The 26,598-nt window shown below is 45.5% G+C and overlaps 11 protein-coding genes across 11 annotated transcripts; 8 read left to right on the top strand and 3 right to left on the bottom strand.

The window, feature by feature from the left end:
* Positions 1–128: 128 nt before the first annotated feature.
* VTP01DRAFT_10229 (uncharacterized protein) lies at positions 129–548 on the top strand (the record flags this gene model as incomplete). Its single annotated transcript, XM_069378568.1, has 1 exon — positions 129–548. The coding sequence occupies one exon, from the start codon at positions 129–131 to the stop codon at positions 546–548; it is 420 nt and encodes a 139-aa protein (XP_069239654.1).
* A 1,681-nt stretch (positions 549–2,229) lies between these two features.
* VTP01DRAFT_10230 (uncharacterized protein) lies at positions 2,230–3,935 on the bottom strand (the record flags this gene model as incomplete). The annotated part of the gene is made up of 2 exons (XM_069378570.1): positions 2,230–2,955; positions 3,063–3,935. The coding sequence occupies 2 exons, from the start codon at positions 3,933–3,935 to the stop codon at positions 2,230–2,232; spliced, it is 1,599 nt and encodes a 532-aa protein (XP_069239655.1).
* Positions 3,936–4,222: 287 nt separating this feature from the next.
* On the top strand, positions 4,223–4,501 carry VTP01DRAFT_10231 (uncharacterized protein; the record flags this gene model as incomplete). The annotated part of the gene is made up of 1 exon (XM_069378571.1): positions 4,223–4,501. The coding sequence occupies one exon, from the start codon at positions 4,223–4,225 to the stop codon at positions 4,499–4,501; it is 279 nt and encodes a 92-aa protein (XP_069239656.1).
* A 1,499-nt stretch (positions 4,502–6,000) lies between these two features.
* Positions 6,001–8,458, bottom strand: VTP01DRAFT_10232 (uncharacterized protein; the record flags this gene model as incomplete). Its single annotated transcript, XM_069378572.1, has 5 exons — positions 6,001–6,306; positions 6,376–6,843; positions 6,905–7,030; positions 7,103–7,738; positions 7,823–8,458. 5 exons carry the CDS (start codon positions 8,456–8,458, stop codon positions 6,001–6,003), a joined length of 2,172 nt encoding a protein of 723 aa, XP_069239657.1.
* Positions 8,459–8,859: 401 nt separating this feature from the next.
* Positions 8,860–10,185, top strand: VTP01DRAFT_10233 (uncharacterized protein; the record flags this gene model as incomplete). Its single annotated transcript, XM_069378573.1, has 5 exons — positions 8,860–9,030; positions 9,118–9,336; positions 9,400–9,703; positions 9,774–9,927; positions 9,996–10,185. The coding sequence occupies 5 exons, from the start codon at positions 8,860–8,862 to the stop codon at positions 10,183–10,185; spliced, it is 1,038 nt and encodes a 345-aa protein (XP_069239658.1).
* Positions 10,186–10,214: 29 nt separating this feature from the next.
* On the top strand, positions 10,215–11,082 carry VTP01DRAFT_10234 (uncharacterized protein; the record flags this gene model as incomplete). Its single annotated transcript, XM_069378574.1, has 2 exons — positions 10,215–10,958; positions 11,026–11,082. 2 exons carry the CDS (start codon positions 10,215–10,217, stop codon positions 11,080–11,082), a joined length of 801 nt encoding a protein of 266 aa, XP_069239659.1.
* Positions 11,083–11,297: 215 nt separating this feature from the next.
* VTP01DRAFT_10235 (uncharacterized protein) lies at positions 11,298–12,733 on the bottom strand (the record flags this gene model as incomplete). Its single annotated transcript, XM_069378575.1, has 10 exons — positions 11,298–11,339; positions 11,396–11,408; positions 11,471–11,535; positions 11,597–11,766; positions 11,823–11,864; positions 11,929–12,242; positions 12,307–12,338; positions 12,403–12,423; positions 12,483–12,555; positions 12,633–12,733. The coding sequence occupies 10 exons, from the start codon at positions 12,731–12,733 to the stop codon at positions 11,298–11,300; spliced, it is 873 nt and encodes a 290-aa protein (XP_069239660.1).
* Positions 12,734–12,852: 119 nt separating this feature from the next.
* On the top strand, positions 12,853–13,661 carry VTP01DRAFT_10236 (uncharacterized protein; the record flags this gene model as incomplete). Its single annotated transcript, XM_069378576.1, has 5 exons — positions 12,853–12,920; positions 12,977–13,120; positions 13,188–13,327; positions 13,383–13,501; positions 13,557–13,661. The coding sequence occupies 5 exons, from the start codon at positions 12,853–12,855 to the stop codon at positions 13,659–13,661; spliced, it is 576 nt and encodes a 191-aa protein (XP_069239661.1).
* Positions 13,662–15,659: 1,998 nt separating this feature from the next.
* Positions 15,660–17,076, top strand: VTP01DRAFT_10237 (uncharacterized protein; the record flags this gene model as incomplete). Its single annotated transcript, XM_069378577.1, has 7 exons — positions 15,660–15,880; positions 15,946–16,182; positions 16,245–16,368; positions 16,438–16,536; positions 16,621–16,708; positions 16,772–16,855; positions 16,943–17,076. The coding sequence occupies 7 exons, from the start codon at positions 15,660–15,662 to the stop codon at positions 17,074–17,076; spliced, it is 987 nt and encodes a 328-aa protein (XP_069239662.1).
* Positions 17,077–17,462: 386 nt separating this feature from the next.
* On the top strand, positions 17,463–18,769 carry VTP01DRAFT_10238 (uncharacterized protein; the record flags this gene model as incomplete). The annotated part of the gene is made up of 2 exons (XM_069378578.1): positions 17,463–18,656; positions 18,722–18,769. 2 exons carry the CDS (start codon positions 17,463–17,465, stop codon positions 18,767–18,769), a joined length of 1,242 nt encoding a protein of 413 aa, XP_069239663.1.
* A 1,220-nt stretch (positions 18,770–19,989) lies between these two features.
* Positions 19,990–25,779, top strand: VTP01DRAFT_10239 (uncharacterized protein; the record flags this gene model as incomplete). Its single annotated transcript, XM_069378579.1, has 6 exons — positions 19,990–20,068; positions 20,132–20,344; positions 20,407–20,432; positions 20,511–20,583; positions 20,652–21,147; positions 21,282–25,779. 6 exons carry the CDS (start codon positions 19,990–19,992, stop codon positions 25,777–25,779), a joined length of 5,385 nt encoding a protein of 1,794 aa, XP_069239664.1.
* Between the last annotated feature and the right edge of the window lie 819 nt (positions 25,780–26,598).

Raw genomic sequence — 26,598 nt, forward strand, 5'->3', positions numbered from 1 at the left:
TGATTTGTCAGCGCACGCAAAGACTTTTGGGTAACTACGAATTTTATTTTTGTGAACATGCGACTTCAAAATTGCAGAGAAAGACTTTGCTTTTGGGAAAAGAGTGTAATGTCACGGTCGCACAAAGGATGCGCACGCGGACACAGAAGCACGTTTTGCGCGTCCATCTGAAAATCAAAAAATGCCGGCGGGAGACAAGACCGCATGATGAAGGCTACAGCACAGCGTTAGAAGTTGAATTTGGTCAGGGTCAGCGAAAATGGCTCATCAATCTGAATGTGAGGCACATATCCCTTTTCAAATTAGGTCAGCCAAGCGAAACTGGGTCGGGCAAAGTGAATCCGGATCAGCCACGGAAAACAGTAAGGGTAATTGGCTCAGGTCAGCAAAAATGGCTCGTTGTTCCCAGTCTGCGAATTTGCGTCCATAATGAAATCGGATCAACTCAACGAATACTAGCCAAGGTCAGCAGTTTGGCAGATGAAGAAAAAGGTCCTGGTATCAAATTTTGCAATCAAAAGGGTAGTCTTCGTGAAGTACTTGAATAAATCGAATATAGAGATATACATTGACGTACATATATGAATAAGTCGAGAGGTATACAGCTTATAAGGTGGGTAGAATAAATGGAGAAGTGAAACCTCCATTATGCGCAAATGTTATTGCTTGTACCCTTTCAGTGATCTTGATAATTGGGAGGTTCATTACTTCTGAAAGATCCACCTCAACTGACAAAGGACGATGACGGTACTGTCGCATGTTCTCCTTGTTTGAGCGCTGCAAAGCATTTAATCTTCGAACGTCTTCTCGAGACTCTCTTATAGAAACCCAGGATATTATAATAATGTAACAAGGACCTTTAGCCATTAAGTTAACAGTCTTACCTTAAAGCTCCAGGTGAATCGTAGAAAATCCAAGAGATTCTTCTTGGCTCACCTGCAAAGCTTACTAAAATCGGGCATTTGTCCTATCTCAGCACTGCAATGATTCCAGGTGCCGGGCAACTGATGCTCCATAGCCTTATGTCTGTTGGTATGAATCGTCGCTTAATACAAAGAACTTGGTTACATTCAATAGCAAACATACTATGAACAAGTCGAAAGTACATCTTCAGTTTCGACATGGTATCAAAGGTGTCATATTGATGCTAATCTGCAGTTGTCTTCAGCATCGATACACCATCGTAGACGCCCTTGTGAAAATCAAAATTTATTTTCGTTTCATCTGACTGGTTGTGTGCGTTGGATGTCTCCATTGTGCTTGCTGCAGTCTCAAGTACGGGACCCAGATATCATCGATAATCCAACATGCACAAGCAATCAGTGTTACATACACGAATAAGGATCATCATCTTATTCAAATATTCGAACAAGAATTATATTCGGACGAACTATACCAGGATGAGAGTCGCGGAAACAAAGTAAGCATATGTAATACGTTCTTATCATTCGAGCTTCTTTGAATAAGAAGACCTTTCACTTATTCGTTCACTCCGACGATTGACAAGGTCAATGTCAGCTGTGAGCGTATATTGTCTCCACGTTGATGAGTAAGAATGCTGATTCTGAAAAGGAATTTGCTTCGGACAGGTAGATAGTGGTCGCTCTTGGACAGACTAATCGTATTGCTGATGAAGGAGGTGATCGAGATCCTGCTTGACGCCAGTCCATACGCATTAATGAAGAATAAGAAGGTAGGAAAAGGCGGAAAAGATGTGACGCAGTGATTTGAAGCTCTTACGAATGTGAACAATGAAATGGATAAATACAAAATCTGTCATATATGTGCAATTCAACGAAGAAAGGATGGAGTACAAAAAGGCCATCTTGCTTTCAGCATAGCATGAATGAATTCTTATAAACATTTGAAAGCATGTGTTTGTGCTGTGAACCATGTTCTCGGTCTCCTCTACATCAACTAGATACGCAGTTGTTGTCTGTCCGAGAATGACTACTACCTGTTTGTCTGAAGCAAATCCTTTGGCGCAAAGGAGCAAAACGGAGAAACGGATTGTTCCAATGTACTTTAAAAAATCTTAAATATGTTTTTTGTTACTCTAAAGACGATGAAAAGAAAAAAATATACATGGAAAGAAGTAAAAGGAAGAAAGGGAAAAAAGTCTAGTAGCGGGAAGAGACAAGAGTATAATACAAGTAAATATTTTGCAAATAGAATACAGGGAATCTTCTTCCTTATTCCGCTTTGCATTGTCGTTGGGTGGTGTTGAGTCTATTTGTGGGCACGAAGGCAGTGGTAATGTCTCCAGCCATTAGGCAGTTCGCCGTCGTTGCACATTTCTATGGACTTGATCCAAGGTGTTTCCAAAGCTTGTTCGACTGTGAAACGAGTTACCGGATCGGGGTCCATCATGCCAGCCAAGCACTCACGTTCTGCTTGCGAAAATCCTTGCCACAGCTGACACGCGTGGGGATTTTCCGAACGCTGCTGGCAGTATGCACCGTATTCGTCGTCGCCACCATCGGCTGCGCGGGCAGCCACTTCAGCGGGCGAGCCTGGCTTTGCGCCGGCTGGAGGCTGGCCATTGGGCTTGCCAGTGTAGAATGCAGCTCTAAAGGGCAGTCGCTGATCGCGGATACAAAAATATGTGATGGCAGCGCTCCAGACATCCAAGGCACGACCATCATAGCCATCGTTTTCTGACTTTAGGGACCATATCTCGGGTGACCAGAAGGGCTCGGAACCGCACCATTTGTAGCACGGGCGAGCACCACGCTCAAAGCAGTTTTGGACAACATCCGCGACACCAAAATCGGTAATCTTGAGAGTGCCGCCGGTCGTTAGGCACAGATTCTCGGGCTTGATATCACGATGTGCAACACCTAGCTGATGGAGATGCTGCAAACCAAGCAAAAGTTGCTTAAACAAGCATGCTTTTTCCATATCAGACATTGATGGGCGTTCTTGCATCAAGTTAAACACATCGCCACCAGCACACTGTGATAAGATAATACATGCATGTAAATTATCACTCCATTCATAGAGAGAGAGGAAAAGAGAGAAAACAGCTGCGTTTCCAGAAAATCCATGTAAAAAACACTTACATATTCCATAACGGTGCACCAGCGGTCATGTTCGTCCTGAACCAGATCAAAGGTCTGCACAACGTGAGGATGTCCCGAGACAGTCTTGCTGATACAGTATTCATTCTGCATCCGCTTGAAATACTCACGCTCTGACTCGGTCTTGTCACGTTTCTTGAATTCCTTGACTGCATATATTTGGCTCTTTGGAGATGGTCGCACCAAACGTATCACGGCAGTTGCACCGCTCGCAATGTTTTTCTTGGAGGTTGATCCCATGCCCTTGCTCACCTTGTCGGGTTTAACGTAACCACCGTATTTGTCACCGAGACGAGGGACTCTAAGAGGAGGGGATGAAGATACTCCATCTGTAGTGGCGCTTTTGTTGTTGCGAAGCGAGTGACTCTTTGGAGAGTGTTTAAAAGGTGAGGAGCCAAAGATTTTGCTTCCCCAGGATGTGCTGTGCAAACTGCTGCTGCTACTGCGTCGGCTGCTAACGAAGCTGTGCTTGTCAGAATCGTTGTTGTTGTTGTTGTTGTTGTTGTCGTTGTTGTTGCTGCTGCTGTCAGTCATAGGTGTCATTCGTAAACCGGAACGGATGTGCCCACCAGCATTGTGGAGCATATTGTGGAGTCGACCATGGTTTTTCTTTGCTGAATCGGGTGTCGGTATAGCAATGGCGTTGGTTCCGGACGTTGTAGAGACAGAAGAACAGCTGCTGCTTCTAGTATCTCCTGCTGTCGATACAGACGATGAAAGGCCGGGTACGTGCAAAGGATGGTCGTCATCAACCATAGGATCAGGCGATGCAGAGCGAGGAATATGTTCGCCATCCATGGCTAGCCAACCCCCTTCCTGGGGATAGTTCTCGGGTGCGATTGTTTCCACAGACATTCGGTCGATATTCAGAAGCAAGAGCTGTCGTACATGCAACAATGATGAAGAGGAAGGGTATCAGAATGTGAGATGCAAGATGAGAGAGAAAAAGAGAGGGGTGGTCGATTGCAGAAAGTATATATATTATATGATATATATACTGAGTTTTAGGTTTTCGATTTCTTTTGTAATAAACTCGGGAAAAGAACGAGATAAGAAACGAAGAAATAGGGAAGGGGAAAAAGGTGGTGGCGTTCCGTTTTGAGCAGGGGAAATTTCCATACAGAGACACAGGACCCTATCAAATGGCAGCCTACCTCGGGCGAAAGAAAACCCTTGTGCGTGCTTTGAAAAATCGTCTCCAATCCAATAGATCGTGCGCCCTGCGGGAGGAAACCGAGTTTGGACTAGTCTATCCGCACTACGTTAGCTGTCTCAAAAATAACGCACTGCCTCGTTTGTCCCTCTCATCGGGTTCCTGCATGGGAAAGCACGGATGGCTGTCTAGGAATGGCTCCTTTACCAAGCGCATTTTAGCATCTGTTGTCTTGGCTACGCACATCCAAACAACTGGTTGTCAATAGAAACGCTCAAACAACACCCCCTGGCGCTTTCTATGCACAGGGTTTCTGCTATGCCACCCAATTTCGCCCCTTGGAAAAAAGAAAGCTTATACATCACATGCGACGACGCCACGTGCCAGAGCACCAACCGCCTATTTCTGCTGCTTGTTTATTTGTTTATTTGTATGAATATGAACAGATGCACCACACGCATCCACTTTAAACAGAAACGTCCAGAGAGAATTGTTTGTGTCTGGACTTGAGCTTAATGCATTTGACTTTTTTACGTAATTTTATACGACCATTTGCAAAAATATTCCGAATCAAGATCGAAAAGCTCTTTTTGCAAACCGTTTTCAAGGCTTTTAGATTACGTTTGCCTGCATTAGCGCAAATGTGTTTTGATTGCATGCATCATTCAGTCAACCAAGCATAGAACCATTGAGCTATCTTGAATACATCTGTGCATTGTGTCATATTCGTGCCTCCTTTCTATGAACAATGTTTCAGTGCTCCAAAACAATTCTATAACTCGCTACCGTGACAACTTTTGATTGAATCCCTGTCTACGTCACATAAAGAGCCTAAACGAACAGCCGCAAGTTGTATCCACAACGTCATGCTGAGTAGAAGAGGCTAAGCAAAAAGACTGATGTTTAGTTGCCACCCATCACTAGGGGTTTCAACATCTCGCCTACCTACTTTTGCAGATATGTATCAACTCATTTCTGCAAAGTAAACAACTGTAAATGCATAACTTCAGTGAGTATTGTCAGGATATATTTGTTTTCAACATGAATAAGTCACTACGAGGAACAATGGATGACGATATTGAGCTCCACTTCTACCACATTGTTACACAATGACGCATTTTGAGGCTGTGGATGCGGGGATTTCAGGTCGGATGTGAATTGTGATGGCATCCAGAGTCGGATCACCAACACATTCATGGTAAAGCGTCTGCTATTCGTGGCTGGGTGGGAGAGACAACCTGCAAGCAGAGCTTCTCCTCTTGGTGCAATGGAGCAGAGGCACTGTTGTGGTTGCAACTGAAGAAGGGTGAAATATAAAGTTATATGACAACGTATCAAAGGTCGAAACATGATATATGAATGTGCCGGAAACCATCGCAACGTAAAGGCGCTGACGCGAGACAATTCCTGCTAGTTATACATCATTTCCAATTATTTCATCTTTTGATTCAGTTTGGGAATAGGGTAGAAAATTTTTCATCTTTCCATTAGAATGAACCCAACACAAATCGATTCGTTCTATTTCGAAATAGCAACTTTGGCAAATAGTGTATCGAGGATTCTGAGTCGATTATGATCGCAAAGGTCAGGTTTGCATGGAATAATCCCAGCTAAATGCAACAAATCATCGTGCGCTATGACAAGGCTCTTGAATATGGAGCCCGGACAGTTACTTTCCTATATACTGAATATTTATTTTGTGAACATGTATAAGTTATTGTAACATAGCAGTGGTAAATCGGGACTTTCACTGTACAACGACGTAAGTTACATTATCGCGCACTTTGAGGGTGTTGATGTGGGGTTTTCAGATTGGATGTGAATTGTGATGGTATCTACAGTCGGATCACTGACATATTCATGGTAAAGCGTCTGCCTTTCGGGGATATATTGCCACTTGCCATGCGACACCTGCACATGGAGCTTCTCCTCCTCGTTGTAATGGAACAGAGGCACAAAGATCTCGGTTGTGGTCGCAACTGCAGAAGGTTGGAATGCAAAGTAATACGACAGCCTATCAAGATCGAAACGTGATTCAATGGGTGTGCCAGAAACTTTTGCGGCGTAAGGGCGCTATTTTTTATACGCATAGCGTCAGATTCAAATACTAAAGCTGAAAATATCATCATCATTTGAACTTACAATGACAGCTGCCAAAACGCGACCGCCTCGATGCAGCTGCTCAGTAGACAGCTCCTCCTGCTGGTTCGGTATCGTTTCCAACGACGCTAGGTCCTCTTCGTTGCCATTAATGCTGGCTTGTTTGATCTGATGGCCCTTTGGGGAAGAGTAGATCGAAAAGTTTTCGCCGTTCCATTGGTCGCCAAATTCATGGTCGTTGCATGGATCATAGTTCCACAAGGTAAAACTGACAAGATTTGTTTCAAGCGCATGCATGACGGCATCCATGTTGTGCAGATGATGCTTGTAATCACCAGTGACGAATGCCTTTCGTTCATTCAGATCCATCGGTATCCCAACTTCACCGATGATGCAAGGTATCTCGCCGATATTTTGTAAACCGCTCTTCTTGATATTCTGAATCTGTCCGCGGTAGTTTGCTTTCGCTCCTGTTCTGCCAAAATATGTCGCGCTGATCACGTTGCCACCCTATCCGAAATCTTAGCGCCCTAATTCCCTGTCGGTCCGATTTCTATTTCTAGTCTCTTACATTTTGCAGTAGCTGCACGTTGTGCGTCATACGTGCATCAAACTTTTTGTAAAAGAGACAATACAGATCGTACCAGTGGGGAGCATACACGATATTTTTGTCTTGAGCATTCAGACACGGCGCTTTCTGTATCCCATTTGAAGCACATTCCCCGGTAAATGAATGATTCATTGCTGTGCATCTTTGAAAAATGTTTACCTCGTTTGTCAACGGCTCGACAAAGCAATACCAGTCGCTTTTGACGTTTTTGATAGCTTGAGCGTATCTTTCAGTAAGCGGGACGTAGAAATCGCGGTAAAATTCGATTGGTTCTCCTGTCTCGGGATGTTTGGAAAAGTATTTTGTGTCCAACAACACGGGCTTCCCATTTTCATCGACATCCCAGACACCATGCTTCTTCCAGATACATGACTGGCCCTGCAGCCACGCTGATACTTTGTTTGCATTTATGAGCCTGCTGTGTGACTTCCGGGTTGGAATAGGCCATGACTTGACGTAGACGTCTACGGTCTGCGGGATCCCGTCGCCGAGGGCAAAGCACTGCAAAGGTGTAGGCGAGTCACCAAATATAAGATTGACAATCGGATCAAAGGCATCTAGGTTATCAAGACCAATGTATCCTGGATGTGGCTCGTTCATCACCTCGAATCCCAGCACAGCTTCCATATCCTTTAGACGTTCAGCCAAGTGCGCAAAGGCATTGATAAACGACTGACTGAGGAATTGCTGGATAGATTGTCCGTTGTATCGATGTTGGGGTGCAAATGTATCACCGCCGAAGAATAGCGTAAACATTGTACAGCTCGCCAGTTTTGTATAATTTGTAGGCCACACCTAATCCGTCTAAGTTTCAGCATGACACACAACCTTGGATATCTTTCCCGGACTACTGCTCCGTGAATCGTTCTTTGCTATTACCATAGGCAATGGATCGCCGGGGACAGCGTTGGTGTTGTGCACGTACGCTGCTCCAGTCTCTTTAAAGTTCCGGATATCCATGCCGGCAACTTCAAATGTCCAACCAGGTGCGCCTGATCCTCCCGAAAACCGAGACCATGTATCTTGGTGTGGATCAATGAAGCATTTCAAACCATATTCTGGCATCATTGATATAAGCTCGCGCAGGTAATCAATGTATTCCTCGTCGTACTCGCCAGGCCCTTTGTGCTCGATGCTTTCCCACGGCACAAGGAGGCGCACCAAAGTCAGACCCCACGCACGCAGACGCGCAAAATGCTCCCGTGCCTCGTCAAGCGGAAAAGGTCGACCAACAAAGCTCACATTGCGATGGTCCCAAAATAACTTTTCATCATACAGGTGAGTCCACCCCGCATAAGGGCTTGTCGGCAGCTTGGACGACCCACACAGGTTCACCCCGCGTAGCAGCAGCGTCCGACCTTGACTGTCCTTGAACCATCGCCCTTCGTGATGAATGGCACCGCGCCACTCATGCGCCGCGCTCTCTACAGATCGTTTCAAAATTGTCTCGGAATGCTTTGGCGCAACTGTGCCGTGCTCTGTTGGTGTTGCATTGTCGAGCGTCGCGGTAACCATGGCGATAGTCGGAACGACTGGGCAGCAGCTGCTTTCCGGTGTCTGAAATGCGGGGCATGAAGGAAATGCAGGCGAGTGCCAGAATAAAGACAGAACGCCGATCAAAAATGCTCTCATGTAGAAATATATAAAGTCAATCCTTTTGCTGCCTGCCCGTAGGGCCTAATCCATAGTATTCTGCTCCTGATCAGACACGAAGCACTGAATTGGACGTAGCTGTTTGTATTGTGCATGTAAACACCCCCAGATAGTTTGTTATCTGTTCCGAAATGATTTTCTGAACGAGACATCCAGCCTATTTCTAAACAGACATGTCGTTTATAGCATTCTTCTTTTCCTTTTCTTCTCCTTTTTGCGTTATATTTCTTCTTCTTGGTGCTCTAGAAATAAATGATATCAAAATGATGATAATGCATTTTTATCGTCGCTGGATCGACCTGCATATCATCATTGTGCCTCTCGCATTGACGTGGATACCAAGCATTGCTGCAGATGCGTATCCAGCATGCGAAGGTAACTTCGCGCCCACTCCAGAAACGTGCGAAAAGTTTGCATTTCGATTACAATCAAATGTAAGACATCTTCTGCCTTTCTTATTTCCAAACGTGTAAAGTGATGATATCTATTATCATGGCCTTACAAGCACATTATTGTACTAGGGTCTGCCAAATCGAGCATGCATGATGCTTGGTGACGGCGCATCCACGTTTTACGACCTTGACAACCTTCCCGCTGTCGACGACATCGATCCCAGAGTTGCTACAATGAGCACTCTGGTCACAAACGTGTTTGAAGGTGGTGACAAGTCCTTTGGATATGGATCGTGCAAGGATATTGGAGATATGCGCGGGTACACTTGTGGATATGTTGGGTTCACTGCATGTATTAATTTCCAAAAAGAAATATCACCATTGTCATATATTTGCTCACTTCATTTGTAGACTGGAACCAATGATGCAGAGATGATCGTCAAGGCGTACTCAGCCGTAAAACCTGACAATGCGCTTTCGCAGTTCCTGCCTCGTCTTGGTGAGCTGAGCCAGCTGGATGTATGCAGCTTGAACGAACGAGGAAGCACAGCCGGGCTCGAGTCATTCTGCGATGCATGGCTGCAGGAAACATGCCAGGACCCGTCCTTTGCTGCATTCCAGCGATCATGGGTACAGGATACTTACATGCGTGCGAGTGCCAGATTCGCAGCGTCCGTAGGTGTTACCAGCGGTCTGGGACAGCTCATCTTTTACGGTAACACTGCATTGCTTCTATCCCCATGCTACTGTTGCTTTGTTTTTCACTGACGACTATCGTTGCACAGACACGGTCATCCAGCATGGGTACCAGTTCTTTGAGCAAGAAATCAATATTGTACGACTATTGGAGTTGACAGGACCGCGCGGTCAAGACGAATCAGAGGAGGCGTACTTGACAAGGTTCCTCACTACTCGACGACAGATGCAATGCTGCTACCCGTAAGTTCTGTCATTCTCTGCTGACAGTCATTATCACATGAATTTTAAATTACTTACTCTAAACTAAGCGATAATGTCTGGCCGGCGAGTGCTGTGCGATCCGCCGATTTGCAAACACTGGTAGATCAGTTCGAGACTCACAAAAACCTGCAGAACCCACTGCCACTATTGTTCTTCAACCAGATAGTTACCGGAGACGAGGATGATTTCATAGATAGGCAACGTTGTGCTGGCGGTGGAGCTCCGGCCGCTGAATAGACGAAATAAATGCAGCATTTCATTTCTAAATGGATACCGCCGCCGCATTAGTGTTTTTCAACATACCCATGTCCTTGCAGACGTACATTGACAGTGTCCATCGCACGCTCAAACCACACCAGATCTTTGCAGTTACATTCTACCTTTCCACCATTGTCATTTCCCTGCTGTACTCGTTACTCGGTGTGGCTCCCGAAACGTACTTTAGCAAAAAGCGCAACATTTTCAATATCTTGTTCGTGAAACTTGGCTGGTTCTGGACAACGTTGGTGTTCTTTGCATATCTTTACAATGTACTCGGTCGCAAGCAGCCGGCTGAACGCGGGGTCGCGCGCTACGCAGCAGTGACGTTTTATTGGTACCTATTGACCCAGTGGCTCTGGGGCCCTAGCTTGATCGATCGAGTGTTTGTTGCGACAGGCGGACGTTGCGTTGACTTGACAAACAGTGCCGCGCTCCAGCATATCTATCAGCAGACTGTGTGCCGCAAAATGGGTGGCACGTGGAACGGTGGCCACGATGTATCTGGCCACTGCGTCCTACTCCTCCACGCCAGCTTGTTTCTGTGGGAAGAAAGTGCTTGGGTTTACTACTCAATTCCATCGCTTAAACGTATCAAGCAAGCTGGAGGCTGGCCCTGGAAATCTGTTCTAGCAGTTTTTGGTATCCTGACTTTTTGGTGGTATATGCTTGTGGTCACATGCGTCTATTTTCACGGTCACTTTGAACTCTTGACCGGCACCATTTTTGGATTCGCAGGATGGGCGCTGCTCGTAAGTGAAATGAGGAATGGTTTCTCTCTGTTGTTGGGTAGGCTATCTAATATGTTTGCAATTAAAGTACCTCGTTGTATTTCCACGACTTGAGCTGATAGGTTCGCCACCATTGCAACTATAAATATACATACGATAGAAATATGTATTACATAGACCTCTCATCCATCAACATCGCATGTACATTTAACATATGGAACAATAGATGCAAATTGCATACACTAAAAATTAGAACGCGGAAAGTTTGTCAACTCGTGCCCATTCGCTGTCGATTTACAAGGATGCTTTTGCAAAATTTGTATTGGAGATAATATTTGATATAATAACATAAAATCTTGATTACTCCTCGTCATTCTTTTTCAAGTTGCTCATGTTGGTGGCCTATGATATAGCGTTAGTCTGCCTTCATTGGATCCAAGCGTTGAATATCTCTCTACCTCAATAGGCGAACTAAGAACATAATATGGTTAGTGATTTGACCAAACGAAATAGTATGTATTTGCCGTTCTTACCCAATGAATATCAGTTGCTGCAACTGAGTAGTCTCCTCATCACCGAGATTGTCTACCACAAAAAGCTGCAAACATCTTCGTCAGAGACTCGTTGAAACTAAAAGTGTGATTTTCCCTCTTCCATACCACAAGCTGGTTGACGTTCTGGAACTTGACAAAGCGCAAGTTAATCACAGCGTTCTCCTCGTAATCACTTTCTTGGAGCTCGATGGTCTGAGTTTCTTGGATAGAATCCGCTTCATCGAAACCAATGTTTTGACGGTTTGCATAAATCTTAATAGTCTTTGGTGCTTGATCTACAAATGCATAAATGCCATAGAACTAATCGCGAGTTTTCGTCAGGCACACTTACTGAGATTATTGGCCTTGAGTTTGATAGAATGGATCTTGACAGCTGCGAATGAGAAACAAAGAGATGAGCGTGAGCGTTCAAGACCGGACGAGACATGATATCATACGTTGATTGAAAGGTACAGTGATAATCAGTTGCTCGTCAACGTCGCTTTCAATGTAAGAATCGTCTGATTTGAAGATGTTACGAACATTGTGTTCTTCCTTTTGGTTAAGCGCATCAATCTGGTTAGGAGTTACATGATCTGTCAAATCAATGTGTCCCGCAATGCCAAAATTGTTTCTACTGCCGCTGCTGCTGCCTGGTGCCTCGCCAGAAACCGTGGTGTGATGCAGCTCTACGTTTCTTTCAACCTCTCTGGCATTCGCGCCCTTGACTTCTGCTACTTTCTTTCCTCCTTTATAGAAGTGGAAGGTCGGCCTACAGCGGAAACCTCGTTAGATATACAAAGTTCCAACGGTTTCCTTGCATTCGCCAACATTACATTCCCGTTATCTTGCACGCCGTTGCCACTGACTTGGTTTTCCATATTATTCATCAGAACACCGATAAAAATTGGATGGGTGTCTAAGTCTTTTACCTTGAGTTGCTCTACGTCGATCTAGAAGAAGAGTGTCAGCCGATTTAACAGACTCGATCGAATTCACATTTTGTATTTGCCTTTGCAAAGTGTGTGTCGCTATACTTTCTTGCAAGCTGTTCCATGAACGGCACAATCGCGGTACATGCAGTGCTAATTTCGAGTCGACAACGAATATATGTTAAATCTTGTATACTTTGTCGTTTTGCAAGAGTATGTCGACACCTTACCACCAAGTAGCATAGAACTCTACAACTACTAGTTTCTCGTGAGACTTTTGTGTTAGGAGCTCTTGGAACTCGCGGGTTGTTGCAACTGGTTTGACAGACATGGTATTGGAACGAAGGAGGAGGAGGAGAACGAGGGGTGACGCGCAATGCAACCAAAAATTGTTGCTAAATTTGGGAGGAGCCACAACTGGAGCCGCTACTTCTTTAGCATATCACAATAATGGTCAAATACGCCGTGATCTGTGCGAGTAATCAGAATCGCTCAATGGAAGCGCACAATGTGCTCAGGTACTTGGGTAAATCGACAACTGTGCTGACAATTATCTTACAGTCTTGCATTCAAGCAACAATGGATTCAACGTCTGCTCTTTTGGCACCGGTAACCTGGTACGATTGCCAGGTCCGTCGATCGATCGCCCGAATATCTATCCCTTTGGCACACCGTACGACAAGATATACAAGGAACTCAAGCAGAAAGATCCAAACTTGTACGTCCGTGCGTGTGTGCGTCAAATGTATTCAGCAAATCAATGCTAAAATCCCTTCACCTTCTAGATACCAAGCAAACGGCCTTTTGAACATGCTCGATAGAAACCGTAAAGTAAAAGAAGCTCCACAGCGGTGGCATGAGCAGCAACAAATCTTCGATGTGATTATCACTTGCGAAGAACGATGCTTCGACGCTGTTGTTGAAGGTTAGATTGGCAACAATGTAAAAGGCGTGAACGAAACTAACGTTGTCCGCTCAAGATTTATCGAATCGAGGTCAAGCATACAACAAGAGTGTGCATGTGATCAATGTAGAAATCAAAGATAACCACGAGGAAGCATCCGCTGGTGGAAAAAGCATCCTCTGGCTGGCACAGAAGGTATATACTACAATTGCAGATATTACAAGGACATCAATATCTCACTTCTTTGCAGATCGAAGATGCGACCGATATTGAGACTGAAATCGATGAAATCCTTGAAGAATTTGGACAGAAATTCCCCTCTTTCCCTGTTATCCATACAATCGCCTACTTTTAATGCTTTCCTTGGACAGTCATTTGCATATCCAATCTTTGTTCCAATCTCATTCTTACATGTTCTCTTATCAGCACTGCAAACTTGAAAAACCAATAAAGATTATTAAAAACTAATACATCTTTTTTTTTGACTTGTATGATACCAATTACATGTAAGGTTATGAAGACATATGCTATGAGTGTGAATAGCAGCAAGAAAACATTAGGAAAAAATATTCAAAGAACTTTCGAAAGCTGCACAAAGAAAAATCACTTTACTTTTTACATCCAGGATGAATATTCCATATATTTATATTATATGCAGCTATTTTACTTTTTTTCGACGAATTTATATTTTTGCAAAGTTTACAAATGCAATAGAATCGGGGAGTTCAACGAGTGAACCAGTTTACACAAATGAACTCGTGTGATTAAGTATTTCGAGAATAGAACAGGCAAGCATACGATTTACCGATCCATAATAAATTCTGTACTAGACATCGCATATCGATTTGCCCACACGCACAGTTCTTCCAGATGTCCGTGAAGTGTCGCACAATATGTCGGCATTATTGACGGAGTATGCAGTGGGCAGAGCAGACCAAATGTAAGAATGTGATGAACGTTCGTAACAAACCTCTGCTATTTCTGATGACATACAGACACTGTTGCAAGCGGATATGACAACCATGTCATTTTCATTTCTCCCATGTGCTCGTTTTTGGTTTGCATATTTCCAAAGCCGGCTGTGACGTAGCAGGGCGCGACCGTGTATAAAAGACGCGAGTCGCCTGGCTGCTGCGTAGCTCTCTTTTTCTCTTCACTGTCGACACGGGTTATACTTGAGGTGAGCAGTGGATTGCTGGCATAGAGCCTTGTTCCGCCCCTTTTCTCTGTCTCTCCCTCCCTCCCTCTCTCTCTCTTTCTTTTTGGAACTTGGAGCGAAGGAAAGTTTCGTGCTTGTCCTCTCTTTGGATCTACTCGGGTGGTGTAATGCCTTCCAGGGTCGATTTACTGCCAGCGGTTGCTGTTTGGACCGGTGCGATCCCTGCCTCATTGCGGTGGTACCTTCCTGCACCGGGTCTGTTGGTTGATGATTTATCATCTTAGGGCACCACGGAGGACTTCACTGGAAGGGTGCGCTATGATGACAACAAATTGAACCTGTCGTGCTTTACTTTTGTGTAGCTCTGAGCGTGCATTTACCAGCTAACCAAGGAAGCATTTTTGCTCACTCTTTCGTACCTGATTCGAAGACTTTGATCTTCAAGAACAAGCTGATTGAAAGTAATTTAACTGGTTACTGTCCATTGGCACTTCGTCAAGGCAACAAGACAGTCTCCCGTTCCGTTCTTTTAGCGTAGGTCATCATCAGATAGACAAGTTAGATAGACAAATTACGTAACTTTCTATCTAAATCATGCTCAAATAAAACTTTCGTATCTGGCAAATGCTGACAAGTGTAAATGGGTGAAATTACTAATACATATGGACGGTCAAGTGTTTCATATAGCTTGGTGTTCTTGCTGGAACAATGAATGCGATACTGAAGCCTACCAGGAAATCTTAGGAATGAACGAAGAGACCTTTGGATTATCGCTTGTTTTCGACTTGATGATAGGCCTTACTGTATTTTCTCCGGATATGTAGTGATATGTCGCCTTTAGATTAAAGGCTCTTTTCATTCCAGTAAATCAATTCCATTTTGTCGAATTATTGCAAGTTACAGAGTGGAGGGATACATTTCAGTTGAGAGCCTAGTTTATCAGTCAACAAAATGCTAAAATGCCAACATTTAGTACTGTTTATTGCGAATATCAAATCGTTGAAAGAAGGCAGGATGCTTTGTACTCCCGATAGGGAATGCCTGAAATATCAAGAGAAAGTAAGGATGGCGACACTGCAGGGATACCGTGTAATTGCGTTGGGGACGAGTTCGTCGTGATATAACGTCTGAATACGTTTAGGACGGGAGACGAAATAGATTCCTTTTCCAACTACCACTCCCCACTCCTCAAGCATGATGGACACCCAAAGCGACATTGTGCTGCATCCGCAACTCACGCCTCCGCCATCAACGAACCATGACGCAGAAGCAGATTCGGACGGTGAGATTGAGGAGCAAGTAGCCCCCATAGAACCACCACAGACGGTCAGGGTGGCTCGTCCAGTACCTCCACATGACTATGGTCCGCAAGCGTCCATTATAACCGTCGATCAGCTACTCCAGCTGGCTCTTAGGTATAACGAGCAACCCATTAAGCAAAGGGGCATAGATTTTCGAACGTAATTTATATATATACCAGGCCGGCGCCGTTGAACACGCGGGTAGCATGTCGCATATACCGTTTCCGCGACGGTTTAGAAAAGATATACCCGCAGTATCAACTGTTGATTGAGCACATTCCAACAGGAGAACTGCACCACGTATTAACTGCCAAAAAGAAGCGAAAAAGCCAGACTAGTTACTACACCATCACAGGTGGTGTCCACGACCCAGCAACCGGCCAAGTAAAAACGAATGTTGAGCTCGGCAAAGTCAGGTAGCAGCTACTTTTAACATTTTCCGTTGATCTAGTTTGTTCATTCACTCACCCCTATGCAGATCCAACTTTTTAGGCACGACGTTCATGATATACTCGCATGGCAGGAACCCTATGAAAAAGGAGTCGAATGGATCTGTCAAGAACGACCTTCCGATCCGTGAAGAATTGGGAGCTGTGCTCTATGTAAGTTTTTATTCGTTGATTTTTTCCCTTCACCGTCAATTTACTTACATGACTTATCCCCCACCCTAGGACCCAAATATTCTTGGTTTCAAGGGCCCCAGAAAAATGACGATATTGATGCACACGCTGACACGCGACGGAAAACGACCCGAATTCCGGCCCACATCAGTACGTCATTGTTCAAAGAGAGAGATGATTTATTTTTAGCAAAGAAGAAAAAAGTTTGTTCCTGAAACCAGGGATCTCTCGTAGGAGTCCGAGACTTTGCTGAGCAAATACAAGGATGGAGGATCAAGCGATCTGCTGGTGTTACATAACAAAAGTCCACAGTGGAACGAAGGTATGAGTGATTCTAGAATCCCAAGCCAGTATCAGTCTAGACTGAAACATCCTTTTGCTCCAGAGACGCAATCGTTTGTATTAAATTTCAACGGCAGAGTGTCTCAGGCATCCGTAAAGAACTTTCAGATCGTGCATGACAATGATTGTAAGTATCATCATCATCGTCGTAATCTGAGCTGACAGCTGCTGTTATATTAATATCCTCTTGTTTCTCTGTTTTTCAATTATCCAGTGGATTACATCGTCATGCAATTTGGAAGGATAGGCCCTGATCATTTCACGATGGACTACAAGTACCCAATGTGTTTGCTGCAAGCATTCGCCATTGCACTCACCTCTTTTGATGCAAAACTCGCATGTGAATAATATGAAAAATTGATCATCATTGTTTGTCAAAAGGACCCAAAAAAAGAAAAAAATCTCCGTTAGCTGAGCAAAAGGTGGATGTCTCAATGGCGCGTCTATTGTTAAGTCACAACACAAAAACGTTCTTGGCAATGCTCTAGTATGTTAAAGATCATCCTCTATGCCATCTTTACTTGTTTGCTGGTGCTAGGTAGCGCTCCTACTTCCCATGCTAGGTGAAACATGCAGTTAGAGAAAGAGACGGACAAAAAGAGAGAGGAAAAGAAAAAGGAAAACGCGACGATTATGCGGATAATAAATATCCGACACAGACAAACCAAAAAGGATTTGATGTTCTATAGCGCTTGGTTTCAGTCTTTCTTTCCATTTTTTACAAGTACTGAATTATGGCTGGAACCAAGGCGAATCGCAAGAAACAGCAACGGAAGAAGCAGCAGGCTACCAAGCAAAAGCAACAACAACAACAACAACAACAACAACAACAGCAGCAGCAGCAAGCAACGGAGAGTGCACCCGCTGCTGCAGCCATTGCAGGAGGAACAGCAGCAGCAGCAGCCACCGCTATTTCTGGTGGTGGTGAGGAAGGTTTTAATAAAGAAAACATACAGCCTGTTTGCGTAGATGGCGGTGCAGCTCTGGAAAATCCCGAGATCAGGCCAATATCAGAAGAGCCGGTTGCCGAACAAACTCCCGAAGAGGAGAGCAAAGTCTCAGAAGAGGTCGAACAGCAGCAACAACAACAACGTTTGACTTCTGCTGCTACCGCTGCAGATACAACGCCTGTGCACAAGGATGTATCGACTCCTGCACCTGAAGAACCAAAAGAGCCAGAAACATCAACTGCCCAAGTGTCCAAGGAAGATCGACAAGCAGAGGAAGCGGCAACCAGACTGGAAGGTCCAAAATCAGCCATTGATCCACAGCTGCACTTGCAAGAAGAAGAAGACAAGGAGAAGAAACAGCAGCCAAAAGAACAAGAAGCACCGGTGCAAGAAGAAACATCCGCAAAGCAAGGAGAAAAGCGCGTTACTGTACAGCCATCTTCTTCTGACGTGTCGAAGCAACCTGATCAAATTTTACCACCATCTACTACCACCGCGCCCAAGGAAGCAACACCCGAGCCCGAACCACCCAAAGTCCCTGAAAAAGCGCCAGCGACAACATCCACAACAGTAGCAAACGTTCCCGTTGCAGCTAAAGAAGAAGGATCAACCGCTCAAAAGAGACACTCACCGACTTGGGAGGAAACGAGTGAGCGATATTCCCAATTCTTGAACAAGCTTCAGAATTTCGGCTCTCAGTCACAATCACTCGACCTCACAGACCCACGGGCAAAAGAGGGAAACACAGATACTGCTCCGGCAGCTGTGGATAACAAGGCAGACGCAACGACAGCACCAGCAGCATCAGCAGATCAACAGCCTACCACTGCCGCTGCTACCAGCAAACAACAAGAACAACCGTCTTCTTCAGCGCCGCCGCCCCAAACACCTCGCAAAACTCCACCTGTAACACCGCCGCCTAAAGACCACGAAAAGAAGAAATTGTCTGGCTTTTTGAACGCATTTAAAAAGGAATCAGTAAGTGCAATATTTTCTGAAAGGAGAAAGCAGCAAAGCTACTGACCACGATCGCATTTAAATAGACATCCGGTAGAAAGAAAGAAAGACCATGGTGGAAGTTCTGGAAATGAGAGGAGAACAGGGTAACAAAGTATTATTTTAATTAATGACTGATATCCATCAGGCGATCATTCTTCCTTCTTCTTTGTTGCTATTTTAATTACATGTACACCCAACATATTTTTAGTAGTAGTAGTAGTAGCAGTAGTAAGAAGTCTGTAATAATTGTGCGATATCGAGTTTGCGCTGAACTCGAAATATAAAGAAGAGTGGAGACATTCCTTATTTGTGTCTGTGTCTGATTGACCGTGTCGGAACGGAGAGTGTGAGGGAGTGCGTGCGCATGAGGAGAAGGTTTGGCAGAGAAGCATGTGTCCTAGCAGACAGGCGGGCCCTTGCGGTTGACAATGTGGGGAGGACAAGAACATGATGATTGACAAAACAATGGAGCACTGCTGATTCTGCCTAGACTCTGTATAGCATATTTGGGAAAGCAAGATTGCTGATGGTCCGAATGTCTGTGCATCTTCCAATTTTCGTGTTGGGTTCTACACATTGGTCGCACAAACCCATTAGTTTCTTCGTCACACAGAAGGTGACATCTCGTTTTGGTTTGCGTTCATGTGCGAGCTTAATGCTTTTGTTCTGCTCTTCTGATTGTCGGTAATTAACCTTTTTCCTTTCCGTTCATTTCGCCTTGCTAAGATCTATCGCGTCATCAATTGCGTTTGCTGTCTAACGGGGTGCCAATGTGATGTACTAAGTAATTGGAAACTAAGAGAGAGAGTAAGATTGTTGACATGCATCCTGCATCAGCAAGCGCATCCAGCGTTTTGCAACCCACCACCTCCTTTGCCCTGTCCCTTCCCCTGCACTGAGATATACCCAACCACGTAGACAGGCATTCACTCTGGCTTTTTCTCTCTCTTTCCTCGCTGAACTTGAGCGGTTTTTTGCCTGGCCCCCCTTTTTCCTAAGCTGGTGCAAAAAAGTGTGTGAGGACAATCCCTTTGCTTGCCCGCTTTTTTTAACTCGTTTCCATTTGTGTGCTTCCATCCACCATCTTCTTTCCCTTTTTCCCCTTGCCACCATCTCGCTTTCTTCCTATCTCTCTTTTTTTCTCTCTTTTTTTCTCTTTTCACTTTTTTGCTTGCCGTTTAAGTTTTTGTTTAATTAACAATCGCATCTGCCCTTTGTTTCATGACCCTACATCTGCCCTTGTCGATCCACATCGCGTCTACTACTGCATGCCCTTTATAAACTAATGAGTCCGATTCCATCAATATCATCCATGCCTTCTACTCCAAACTCACCGAATGGCTCCCACCACCACCAGCAGCATTCAAAAGAAGTGATGCCGGTGCAAGTCGGTAAGTAACTTTCGGTGCATACATTGACTTCCTGCGTGTACGCTAAACGGCATACACATTAAGCCCTTCGCGTCCGCCCTCTAAACTCGCGCGACCGAGCACAACCACGCTTCTCACAGAATGCCGAGTCTGATGTGATCAAAACATTCGAGAACACAATCACGATCGTACCTCATCAAAAGACGTACACATTCGACCACGTGTTCGACACAAAAAGCACTCAGGAACAAATTTTCGAAACAGTTGGCTCGAGATTAGTCGACCGATTTCTCGATGGTAAGCCCTGTAAACTTATAGCTTTACACTGGCTTGTTGTTTTTTAATACAAAGGAAAAAAGGCTTCAATGTCACCATTTTGGCATATGTAAGAATCGATCAGGAGAGGAGGAAACAGAAAAATGTGTCTCCAAAAACTGTATAACCCTAAACGAACGTTGCACAGGGTCAAACGTCGTCGGGCAAGACGTACACCATGGGCACAGAAATAGACGATCAAATTGGACCTGAGCACGAAGGTAATGCGTGTGTGCACGAAATCACTGCAGATAATAACAGTGATGGCTAATCTGTCATATTTAATCAGGTATTATTCCTCGCGCCATGTCAACGCTGTTCCAGCGACTCGAGCTGTCATCATCTTTGTCATCCTCGGAAGATCAGCAACTGACGCACACCGGCAGTTCTTTACAGAATGGCAAACGCCCAGTCAGCACGATGATGTTATCACCACCGCGACTTGGCAGAAAGGGGTCGGCAGTGTTCCATAACAGTAGCAGCAGCAGCAGCAGCAGGCTGCGACCGGTATCCATGATCCAGCCTCCATCAAACAATAACAACATTGATGGTAACACCGGACGACGCGGATCGGCCCCAACATCGACGCTGCATCAGGAGAAGACTTCCCGCTGCACGGTCAAGGTGTCATTTGTTGAAATATACAATGAGGAGCTCGTCGATTTATTAAATCCTGCGCCACCATCGGAGCGGCCTCCCGTAACCGTCAGGGAAGACACCAAAGGCCACATATATTGGACAGGCATTAAGGAGGTGACAGTCGAAAGCAGCGACGATGTACTAAGGTAAAGAAAAAATCAAGGCAAGGGGAAGGGAAAAAAAAGAAGGAGGAGGAGGAGGAGCATCGTGACCTATAAGCATGCATCAGAGCCACAGACACAGAAGACTAAACCTGTTTTTGTGTATGCTGTGTATCCAGATACCTTCAGATGGGGACACGGAACCGCGCCACCGGATCCACAGATATGAATGCCAAATCATCTCGATCCCATGCCATATTTTCTGTAACGCTACGGCAAGAAAAATGGGTATCTGCTGGCAGAGGCTCATCATCATTTTCATCATCAGTAAAACCAACTGCATCAACCACAACTATCGTAAACGGATCAAAGTCTCGTGGAACGAGCCCGACACCTGTATCATCAAGATCATCCATGATTACACAGCCTCTCAATAGACGAGCCAGTGCCCTGAACGTGCGTGCCATGGTAGGGCAGATGGAACGAAAGGCACAGGTGAATGAGGATGATGACGGGAAATGGGTCGTCAGCCATTCAAAGTTCCATTTCGTGGATTTGGCAGGCTCAGAAAGGTTAAAGCGCACGGCAGCCGAAGGTGATCGACGCAAGGAAGGTATCAACATCAACGCTGGTCTCCTTGCTCTCGGCAATGTCATATCTGCTCTCGCCGAACCGTCAAAACGGTCTGCCCATATCCCTTATCGTGACTCGAAGCTTACTCGGTTGCTGCAAGACTCGCTGGGCGGAAATGCAACCACGCTCATGATTGCCTGCGTCAGTCCAGCAGAAATCAACCTGGTAGAAACAGCAAATACTATCAAATATGCACACAGAGCACGCAATATCAAGAATAAGGTGGAACGCAACGAAGCCGAAGAATGGATGACCAACGATAATCCTGACTATCTGCGCAATATCATTAACAAGCTCAAATCAGAGCTACATTCGCTCAAGAGCAACAACAATAATAACAATAATGGCAGCAACGGCAACTGCTTATCGCCCGCCACGGCAAACGGCAAGAACTTGAGCCAATATGTACCTACAATATCGCCTTCGTCGTCGATCTCGGAGACAGACCGCCTACAGATCTCGACGTGCGCTTCGTCGTCTGCAAAAACAACCATTACTGTGCCAGATACAAATGATATGCTCGAAAACCAGGCACTCGTCGCCGACCTGCGTCGTCAGATTGAGGAGCTGCAGAATGAGCTCACCGTGACGCGCGAACGCAACCAGCATGTTGAAGCAGAACTGCGCAGAAAGAATGATAATAGCAAAAACTCGGCACCGCAAGATATCGACTTCCAACACCTGGTTGAACCTGTCATTGAAGAATATGAAAAGTCGATATCTGCGCTGGAGTCCCAACTAGCCATGGCGCGTGCAGCCTTGACCCATTCGGATCAAGCGCTTGCAGACCAAGAGGCAAAAATACTCGAGCACGAGTCCCGGCGAAGCATTGAGCAAACTGCGCTCAATGAGCTCAAAGCGCGTCTAGCCAAAGCGATGGAGCGTGAACAACAAAGTGAAGCATACATTGCTGAACTTGAAGGGAAACTCGAAAAATCCGTGCAAGAAGCTCTGCAAGATCAACAAGTACTTACCGAGCTCAAGTCCAAGATCACAAAGTTCAAGGAAATGGATGAAAATACGGAGCAATACATTGCAGATCTTGAGTCACGCTTATTTACATCCGAATCCGAAAGAGACAAACTTGCCAAGGTGGCAGAGCAAGCACAAGAACAGCTAAGGGAGCAAGGACAGCAGCTGGAGAATATCAAGCGGCGGCTATCCTTCAATAATCAAGCAGATGATACATTTAAGCTGTTACTCAAGGACTTGGAACTCTCCCAGACGCGATGCCAGGAACTAGAGCAAGAGCTTCGGCGTCTCAGGCTGAATTTGGCAGAGGAGCAGCAGGATGCAGCGTCGGCAGCAGCACCACCACCACCGTTATCACCAATGTTTTTGAAAAGGTCAGAAACCTGCGCCTCACTTCAAGATGAAATTGGAGACAAGGTGGAAGCGGAATTAAGAGAACAGCTGCAAGCCAAGACAGACGCGATCAAGGCCCTTGAGAAGCGTCTCGCGAGCACCGAAGCAGAGTTGCGCAAAGAAATCGAGTCATTATCAAAGCAGCTGCAAAGCAAAACTTCTCAGATGGCTGCCCTGGAGCAGAGCATCCGTGATATCGAGACGATGCGTATGGAGTTCCAGGGACTGCGTGAAGAGCACAGTCGCGAAATTGAGCGTCTAGAACAACAATTGGAGCTAGCAAAGTCTGATTACGCCGCCTGCCAAGCAGAGTTATTGGAGCAGAAGCGTCTGAATGCAGAGTTCAGCTGCTCCGTCAGCGACTTGCAGACTAAACTGACAAGTGCAACTACCGACAAGGATAAGCTGGAATCTAAGCTGCAGGCAGCCCAAGCCCAGACAAACAATCTGCAAAAATCACTGCAGGAACAAGAACAAGGTTTTCAAAGCAGGTTGCAAGCAGGCTTGCAGAATTTGGAGCAGGCGCATGCTGACATCCGCGCTCTCGTTGCTATCCAACAAGGCCAACAGCGTATCATTCAATGCTTGGAGTCCAAAGTTGCAAGCATGGATGACCTGGTATCCAGACTCGAAGAAACAGTTGCTCAGCGGGATCAAAGAATCACTGAGCTTGAGAACGAAAAAGCACGCAGCTGGCAGCACCTACAAATGGATATGCATCACGTTAGAGCCGAAAAGAAGGAGCTAGCAGAACTCTTGCAGTTTCTAGAGGGATCGCTGCGGCTTCAAGATACCAAATCCAATGAATTACTATGCTCGATTGAAGCGCTCAAAATTGCATGCGAAAAGCAACAGCGTTCTTCAGAGGATGTCCAAGATGTACAAGCCAAATTACTAGCACTTGAACAGCAGCTAAAACAAAGTCAGATGGATGCAGATATCAAGCTCAAGAAGAAAAAGGCCGAGGTGGAAGAATTGAAAAAGAGTACACAAGTCCAAGCAGAAAAAATTGCTGAACTGGAAAAGACGCTGCAAGTCGAGCGATTACTTGTGAGCCAAAACGATACATCGGGAGTCATTGCAGAGCTCCAGAAACAGCTGAGCAACGCTCTCGAGCAACAAAAGGACTATGAAGCGCAGCTGGAACGTGCAAGATCCGAGATCGAAGAAGCACACCGTGCCAAGTTGGATCAGCAGCATGTTATCGAGTCACTCGAGTCATCTTTGCAAGCGATACAAACGAGGCTAGAAGAAGCTGTAGCATCGCACGCTCAAAAATCTCTCCAAATTCAATCCTTGCAAGACCAGTTAGCTAATCGGCGACGCCTTACTATCGAGACCAACGTGAACCGAGATAGCGGGCTTCCAGACGAGGACAGACGATGGTCCGACTTGGTGAACCGCATTGCACAGCTGGAAAAGGAGAACCAACTCCTGACTTCAAGTCAATCCTGTCAAGATAGCACTGAGGATCTAGAACGGCTGTGTGCCACACCCGTGGAGGAGGACGAGGAGCAGCTTGACCCCGTCGAGGAATTGCAAGAACAGTTCCGCAAGAAACTTAATGATCCTGCAGGCCAAGAAGAGCTGCTACGGAAACTAGCCGAGTATGCAAGCGAAAAGTCTCAGTTGACAGCACATGTGGAGAAACTCGAAGCACGGCTTGTGCTGCAAAGAAGTCAGCTAACGCTTGAAAACAAGAACTTGGAACTTGAAATCCTCAAGCTGATTGCTGCCAACGAGCGACTTGAAAAAGAAGTCGAGCAAGCACTGCCAAGGAGCACGAGCATGACAAATGCGTATATGCACAACAACAACCGCGACTCTGTATCTTTCAGCTCACCACCACAAACACCAAGGGTATCTGCTCCTCCAGCGCCGACGGGTGCATCGACAAGCTTGCCCTACAAACCGCAACGCGAGTGGTCTTCTTCAAGTTTCAAGCTGCATAAGTCTGGGTCTCTGAGATCATTCTTGGACAAGGCGGAAGAGCGCGCAGCGCGTCGAGCATCAGGAAGTTCTATCAGATCATCGTATACTTTCTCTCCCGCACGGTCGCGGGCACAAAGCACATCCTGCCAATCGTCGTCGGCGGGTGTATCAACCCCACCACCTACAGCACCGCCATCCAACCCGCTTCCTCCCGTACCAACAGCGTTGAGCAGCACAACATCGTCTCCACCACAATCGCCGTCCCGCTCCGTATCAACACCGATGCTCCAGCGACAAGGTTCAGCGACCGCCACGACCATCAGCGACATGCTATCATCAAAAGGCAATTTCACGTCGGAGCAGTACGAAAAAATCATTCGATCGCTGCAGCGCAAGGCGCAAGTTGCCGACAATGATGTACGCGCGCATCAAGAGGTTATCACCAAGCTTGAAGCTCAGCTATCACGCTCAGAGAATGCTGTGCGCGATGTGAAGCGCCAGCTGGATACGCTCACTCGCGAGAAGGAGACGTATATCCTGGAAATCCAAAACCTGCGATCGCAAATCAACCAAGTCCAGAGCGGGCAGCGCTTATCTATGGAACAAGAACTTCAGGAACGCGAAAAATTGCTCAAGGAGCTTGAACAAGAGCGCCAGCTCAAGGACAAGGCTGAAAAGGCACGGCGTATCATGGAGAACCGTATGGAGGAGCTCATGAACAAACGGCACAAGTTCATGTGTTTCTAGCGGGCGTGCTCGAATGGAACACATTACTTCTTTACTTTAAATCCTACTTAATACCCTCTCTGTGTGTTTTTTCTTCTTCTTCCTTGTTACTGTTAACTGTTGTTATTTTTCCATGTTCTTTTACTACTACTTATCCCGGACACCCCTCTTCTCTCATGTACATTATTTCCCTCATCGTTTTTCTTTTTTTGGATTGGCCATAAATCTTTTGCATATATTTCTCAGGATAGTAAGAAAAAAAATTTAAAGTTGGGACCCGCCCCAATGGATCGCCTAATTTTTCATGTATTGCTTAATGAACCAAATCTCTTTTTAGCTTTTTTTAGATTAGATCTGCGATCCGTCTATCTTCCATGCATGCACGTGCACTCAAGATCTTTCAAACGACAAGGAAAAAAACGTGCGCCGATCTGGGATGCTGATGCTGCTTCTGGAGTGCAAGTAATACATAGTAGTAGATAGCGCAACCACCACACGTTCCGCCCTAAAGCCGCCAGCTGCATCTCTCGTGTGACAGATTAGGCGACACAAGAATTTGGAGAGAAGAAGAAAGCGATCTTCTTCATTCCGGCCAATCACATCCTCCACCTGACATCCGCGCATACGTGCAAAGAAGTTCTAAGCTACACATTTAGCTTTACAGTCATCTGCAGCGATAAGAACTGTTTTGTTTTGTTCTTTGCATGCTCGAATCGAAAACTGAAAAAGATAAGGATTTGTTTATATATATATGTGCGCGGAGAGAAAGAGGGAAAGTATGGGCATGCGCACACACGCACACACACTCTGTACACAGGTCCGTGTACAATGTACAAGTTC

Source organism: Rhizomucor pusillus (assembly GCF_041956525.1).
Source record: "Rhizomucor pusillus strain CBS 183.67 unplaced genomic scaffold VTP01scaffold_8, whole genome shotgun sequence".
Taxonomy (NCBI): domain Eukaryota; kingdom Fungi; phylum Mucoromycota; class Mucoromycetes; order Mucorales; family Lichtheimiaceae; genus Rhizomucor; species Rhizomucor pusillus.